General features: G+C 32.1%; 1 protein-coding gene across 8 annotated transcripts in view; it reads left to right on the plus strand.

Moving 5' to 3' along the window:
* The window catches only part of LOC106468416 (Down syndrome cell adhesion molecule-like protein Dscam2), a 247,618-nt gene that overhangs the window by 76,121 nt on the left and 163,925 nt on the right, over positions 1–7,572 (plus strand). The window contains exon 1 of one of the 8 annotated variants that reach the window (XM_022397434.1): positions 254–274. The exons of 6 other annotated variants lie outside the window; for them this stretch is intronic. Coding sequence is in view for 1 of the 2 variants with exons in the window: in XM_022397288.1 (XP_022252996.1) it covers positions 3,480–3,543 (64 nt within the window). In the remaining variant the exon portion in view is untranslated. Of the gene's footprint in view, positions 1–253; positions 275–2,896; positions 3,544–7,572 lie in introns of those variants that run through there. One more of the 8 variants, XM_022397288.1, reaches the window with a different exon arrangement.

A 7,572-nucleotide genomic window follows, 5' to 3' on the forward strand; every position in this document is an offset into this window, starting at 1 on the left:
AACCGAAGTTCCCAAACAAACATCAGCTTTGCTGGAGTGTATCCAGTGGCTTCATGCTCTGCTGTTCTATAGACCATCAACAGTGGGGGAAGTAAGACATCCTAGTCATCTTGGCGGCTATTACACAACTTTGCCAATTCCTGTCCCAGTGTCCAATACAAACACAGCTGAAACTGTGGAATGTGCTCACAGACATTACCTCTCGAGCCTAAGACTGTTGGATCAGAAGCCTGATAAGCTATCCACTAAGCCAAAACAGTCCTAATAATAACCTGTATATATGTTTAAATCATTACAAACAAGAAAAAAGAAAAAAAATACTTTGTAGCAGACATATATATATATACATTTGTGTGTGCTTCTACGAGTTACTTTACTGATTGATAGTGAACAATCCAGAATATAATTAATAACCTTATAAAGTACTTCATTATAACCTTATAAATCAAGCAAGTCCACAGATTCAATTTTATTACTTTCTGTTTGTTTTATGCCTGGATAGGGCCCACTTCAGCTCCAGTTCTAGGTAACATATTTCTAACACAAATCTTAAACGTTCCTTGTGTATTTATTCATAAGTTTCAACTTTTTATATTTCGACTAATATTTCTCTACACTTAGGTTAAGGAACTTTTTTTTACATATAATAATGTATTATCGAACAGTGACTGCACATATATTTGCGAAGTAATTTAAAACATCATGAAATATATATATTTTTTTAATTACCATAAAAAACGTAAGTAATGTCATAAAATCAACCAAATATGTTTTCTTATTATCCCAGTAATAGCGTTTCATATTCAATTAAAATTACATTGCTGGTTTATTCTGATGAAAAAAGTTAAACCTACTCAGAGAACAAACACATAGGTAAATTTATTCTATAGAATCCGCTTCGCTCGTGTTCTTTTGAACCACATATATAGAATATGTGGATGTGTTTCATGTTGACAATTCATTTATTATTTCATTCCTACCATTCAGAATGAACATAGCTATTGCATTGATGATCCCTTATGTTTTCTTATTATGTCTACTTTGTATTTTGATGTTATCAAATTAACGTGAGTTATTCAGAAAAATCTCAAAACCCAAGTGAAACTATGATGCAACATAAGTTATTTGGTGTTTTCCGCCTGAACGCCATCTTTTGCGACACATGAACTAAATGGCCAAATCAGAGACCCAAGATTCAAAATATACATCTCTAATTAAGTGCTACAGATCAGCGAAAGGGAAAACAGTCAGTAGCACCCACCGCTTACAAGGCTACTCTTAACGAAATAGGAGGATTAACTAGGCCTTCCAATAAGCAGCACTACATGCTAAAAATCTCATCCATGCCTGGCACAACGCAATTTATGAACCATGTATTGTGTTAAACTAACTTTATCGTCAATTCTTATGTTCAGACTGTACCTTTAAACATATTTGGTTATAGTATGTTTGAGCTTCATAGCATTAGAAGTTATTGCAATAATTACAGAGCTTGCACTGATCAATAATACATTCTGAGGCAGAGAATATTCACAATTCATAAATCGATGTAAAATAGTTGTCTCGTTCATTATCTTGTTATAAATGGTAAGGATATTACCACACACAAAAAAATAATTATATATTGTAATCTATATAATATCAGTATGTATTAATAAGGGTCTAAGGTAAATTCAATGGTAATGGAGAAAAAACTGTCAAAATAATGAAAAACGTAAAATGTATTGGAAAATTTATTCTAGCTAGTATTATAAACAATAAACAGATCAACCACCGGTATTTGATAAACTTGAATTTTAATACAACAATTTGAGGGTTGGAAAAGAGACAACAGAAATTCTTCTGAGCCATCGACAACCTTTCCATTGTCATTTGTCATAAATTGTCTCAGAGTTTTATCAGTGCCAAAGAGAAGTAATGAAGAACATTTTTGTTTTATTCTTAAAGTAACAAAATTATATTAGTAAAGATTCTTAATTTTATAACTCATATAGCAAAGCATCAGAAATAAATATGATTTTAAAATAAAGCAAACTATAAATGATGAAGTTTTAAAAAAATTCTAAACTAATAAACTGATTGAAAGTTATGTTATATAACTTATATAATGTTATATAAGTGTTAATTTGACAATACAGTTATGCAACAAGTACGTTGATTTTTATTGTGTTACTGACATTTTTTATATTTCATTTGTATTCTAATCAAATGTATTTTTATAAAATATGTTAAAATATTGTACGAAACTTTAAATATCGTGATTTTCGCCACCTGTTCTTAATACCTCTGAGAGAAATTGTGTAACAATATGAGATAATAGAGATAAAATTTCACTATTTTTTCAGCAACAGATTATAAAACAAGTAATGTTTGTTTGCATATTGTTATCAAAAAGTGCTACAGCTTTGTGTAATTAACTGTTATTTTGTATTGGCATAATCACCATAAAATATCTAAATATTATAAAACAGTAAAACTTTTACCATATTCACTTACATTGTGATAAGGTTTAGACCATAAAAGAGATCGAGTCTCTAATAAAAATCCAGCAGCTCATCTCATTTTCAATAATCCTCAGTCGACTTTCTAAAGTTCCGGCCTTCAATTTCTAAGTTGGAATCTGAATTGAAATTTAAGAAATGTTCATGATAACAATGTTTATGAGTTTCTGCTTAACTCGGTTAAAGCTGAAACAGGTTTAACCTAAGAATATGACAGTTAAGGTAATTTTTTGTCATATGTGTATCTTACTGTATTTTAGAATCACACAAAGAATATCTTTTACCTAGAGAGGGCGCTAGTGCTAAAATATGTACTTAACCTATACATTACGGTACGGATCGCAAAGCAAATCGTTTGGGTTTTGACCACAGCCTGTCAGTATACAGTATCATAGTGTAGATAAAACATTCTCGGTGCGTACGAACGTATGATTCAACGCTGAGTTGTAGTCTAGAGGAAACGGTCTTTGTCAACACGTGAATAATTGAATTATGTCGTGAATAACGTGATAGTTGACCATCTTGTGACTTGAACATAAGTTCTCTCATTAAATTACTTAGGATAACCTATTTTTGACAGAAAGAAAATTTCATTCAATTATATAACCTTATTATTCCACTGGAATATTACGTCTAAGTTGGCTATTTAACTAGCTTACGTAAGTAAGAAATATGATAGAAAATATGTGTAAGTGAAATACGTTAAACAAAAGCGTAGAGAATTGTTTTTATCAACTTGCGTTTACGAAACTTACATACTGAAATATATTTTTTAAACAGAACCAGATATGGATAAATGATTTATGATGAAGGAATTTTTAAAAAATTCCGGTAATCTTGGAATGTAACGTTTTGAATAGATCTACTAAGAGTCTTCTGTCTAAACCTAAACAAGGATACTTATATAGACCCGACCCGTCTTCAAACACGAGTCTTCTACCATTTTAGTCTCAAAGAATAGTCACTCCTTTCGAAATAATGCTCTTTCTGACATCACTGGTTATGCTTATTTCCTCCTTGTTTCTGCCTGGAATGGTTTCAGGTAAGTCTAATATATATTCTTGTTTTTAAGAAGCTATTAAATGCTTATAACTATTTTCAGCTAACGAGACAAACTACTTAAATGTGCAATTTGATTTAGCTTACAAACAATTTGTTTAACATGCAAGAATACTTAAGTCACAAATTTGAAAACTATCCATCCTATTTTTGACACTGTGACACATAGGTTGCTAAAAATACGTATTGTAAAACTATTGGTTTGATAATTTAAATTAAATTTCGTTACTTATTTGCATACATTTCCATATTTAGTGATCCCACAAAAGAATATTAACAGTCGCAAAATTACATGACTGCACTTCCTTGTTCTAGCTATTGAAGATCTTCAAAGCAGTGAAGATTCGTAAAATTCGTGACGTAGGTTCGGTATTGTATTTGGAGGACAGATTGAAATTAAACCATTATACACTTCATTTAAATTTCTACGTAAAATAAGAAAAACAACTTTAACTAAAACATTCTCGCTAGCACATTTGTTATATTTTTCTGTTTATTTCACACATTTTTTAGAGCACAATATTCATACCAATTGCAAACATAGACATTTGGGAAAAGTGTGAAAAGATTGAATTCAAAAATTTCAATTAATATAATGTGTAATAAGTGTGAATGAAGTACTAGTTGTATGCCTGTAATCGTAAAGTTTGAACTAATCTATTTGTTGTTCCATGTTTAGTGTAACAAAAATCCTTTATTTTAGTGCAATATTACAAATGTAAGCCATTAGTTAGAAACAACGAAAACATATAGATACAAAATAGGCTCGACGATCAGAAGTGGCAATGATATAGAGAAAAAATCGTCTTTGCTATCCACCTAGCTTTCTAAAAGACACAAGTGACTAAGATCTATCTCTTTGGAACCATATGGGAGCAAAAATTTAAAATAATTATTCTAAGTGCAGTGTTAAATGAACGCTGGGATTTGGACTAACATCCTTCTTACGGTATTTTGACGGATGTTAAAATTAATTGCATTGATATTCGTCCCATTTATTTCAATACAGGATAAAAATTATATAAATGTTGCATAGTATGTAAAGATCTGTTTTCTGTGGAGTAAGAAACTATACTAACGGTTCTAAAAATAATTCTATTCACTGTAGTATCGTATATGGCGTGATAGTGAATTATCCAATTTACCGCATGACAGCACTCTGTACTAAATAGTATACAGAAACTACGTTCTAACTTACGCTCATATATGTAAATACTTATATATATATCTACCCTGCATAAGATATAAGTTTTATTGTCAATTAATTTTAATATCACATGCGTTTTTGTGCAAAAATATCTCCTAAATGAATTAAACCACAATCAAAATATTAGCTGATTTTTATGGAACTTTTTAAAATTATTGTATCACTATATTTGACATTAGAATTGAAATTATCATCTTATGGTTGTTACTGAACCAATTTAAAAACTGACGTTTATGAGTTATCTTTGAACAGACAAAAATACATTTTTTACATATTTATACGAATTTAGAAAGATGATGAAAAGTCAATCGATTACTAAAAGGCAACACTTACTAAACTTGTGAATTAGACTGCATTCACAAACCATTGCTAACCCACTGGTAGATGTATACGACGCAGCAAATAAACATTAGGATGAAAGGAATAATAAGTATAGATTTATATATGTTATCATTATCCGAATGTGTTCCGTTATTCTAGAAACACCGTTAAACATCAGCATGCAAAAGCTAGCTTACTATGTTTAATATATTAAGTCTTAGAAATCCCTCCTTCCCTGCAATATGCGAACAAACCTATTACTACTTGTCTATCTTTCTTATTTAATTGGGAAGAAGGTACATATGTACAGATTCCAAATGATTTTCAATTAAAATTAAAGATTACTATGTATAAATGGTTTTGTTGATGACCATTAATTCCCTTTCAGAATATCATACCTTAAATCCGTAGGACTATGTTTCATAGACAATGAGGCAATTGAAAGAAGGCTTATTGTTATTTGGCTTTTGTTGCTGGTTTCAAACGGAAGAAAATTCGGACAAATTCGGATGATTGTTATATATGAGCATATATATATATATATATATGCGATACCAAAATACCTCCGAAGTTCATTAACTTTTGGAGTAAATAGCTATACCCATATCACAAATGATTACTGCCCGAATCTGATGAACGTTCAGATCTTTTGTTCCAGTATTGATTGCACAACACTGACTCGTAGACCGTTCAAGAATTGCGAGACTGTGACGCTGGAAATGCTGGCTTGGAACACTCTGGAAACCGTTTGCCACTACAAAATGTCATGTTTGACAAGAAGATGTTTCTTTCGTAGTAAAAGGTTGTAGAACAACACATTCCGTTTCATAGTGTTAGAAATTTCGCTTTTAAAATAATTAATAGAAAATAATGAATGAAGTTGATCCATAACCCTCATAAAACTGAATTAGTTACTCTACATGGGTTATTCACTATTTTGTTATATTCCATCTGCGTTTGATAATCATTATGTTACCGGCGGAACTATTAAGTCATTTCGTGTAATGTGGTAAATTCACAATAAAATTCTGACTGGCTCAACGTTTCATGTAAGGCAGCATATTCGAAGCCTTGTAATTGTTGCCCGAGAAGAAAGTATAACTTTAACAAATATGTTAAAAAGTTCAGAATAAAACAACATTAGATATATTACCACACCTTTCACAGAGTTCTAGATAAATTGTAATAAGAAAATTGCCGATATAGCTTCAAAAATTGTCTGGGCCCAATAACCCGCACACTTTAAGAACATTACTTAACATCAAATTTATGCATTTCCAGTAGCTAAACATTACAAATCCACATCATTGAAATTGGTCGGTCTGAAGTTTAAACCCACCAAATATCTTTTAACACATAGGCCCGGCGTGGCTAGGTGGTTAGGGCGTACGACTAGTAATCTGAGGGTCGCAGGTTCTAATCCCCGTCCAACCAAACATGCTCGACTTTTCAGTCGTGGGGGCATTATAATGTGACGGTCAATCCCACTATTCGTTGGTAAAATAGTAGCCCAACAGTTGGCGGTGGGTGGTGATCACTAGCTGCCTTCCCTCTAGTCTAAATTAGGGATGGCTAGCGCAGATAGCCCTCATGTAGCTATATTCAAAAACAAACAGTCTTTTAACACGATCCCCAGTTTCAGCTGCGAATCTTCTATATAAATAAAATAAGAGTTTTGTCTGTACATTGTTTAGAATAGTGTACTTTTTGCATATCTTCACGTTTCATAGACCAGAGAAGCCGAAACAAGCCTTATCTCAATTTCTGTCTGTCTGTCTGTCGGTAACGCTCGCGGACGTGTTTTTGTTCGCTTTTCACGGGAAAACGAGTGCACCGTTTTCGATTATAGTATAGTAGGCTATAGTAGGCTATTTGAAACTGTCATACGCCTTTTGGAAAGAAAATGGCGACCACTCAAAAATGTGTTTCGGTGCGGTTTTGGACGTGATTTTGTTCGCTTTTCACAGGGAAACGGGTGCACTGATTTCGATGAAGCTTTTTTTCTTTGTTCTATACATGCGTGAAAAGGTTATAGGCTACTTGGATTTTTGGAATTCACCTTAGGGCTCCGCCCCACGTGTCTTCAAACTTCCAATGTTATTCTTATGGAAATTTTTTTGTTTTAATGATTACCATAGTAACAGTGAATACAATGTAAAATTTTCAAAACAATGTTTATTATCTCTATGTTGGAAAGAAAACAACTCCTTCCAAAATTTGTTGCGTCACTCCAGCTGTCTGTGCTTTATTTAGTTTATGTTTTGGCATTATTTATTGCTTTTAAGGTTATATTTCTTTTGCTTTTATGGTTACATTTTTTAAAAAGAAGTATTTCTTTGCTAAGGGTCGCTCGCCCGTCCACTCGGCATTGCTCTTTTGCGCTTGACTCGCGAACTGCGTTCTTTCTTATATTTTTTCTTTTTATGAACACTATCCTTGGAGTTTAAAAATTCAGTTACATGGTTTATCTTTTGTAGTCTTTCT

The sequence above is a fragment of the Limulus polyphemus genome, unplaced genomic scaffold (genome assembly GCF_000517525.1).
Source record: "Limulus polyphemus unplaced genomic scaffold, Limulus_polyphemus-2.1.2 Scaffold3, whole genome shotgun sequence".
Lineage (NCBI taxonomy): Eukaryota > Metazoa > Arthropoda > Merostomata > Xiphosura > Limulidae > Limulus > Limulus polyphemus.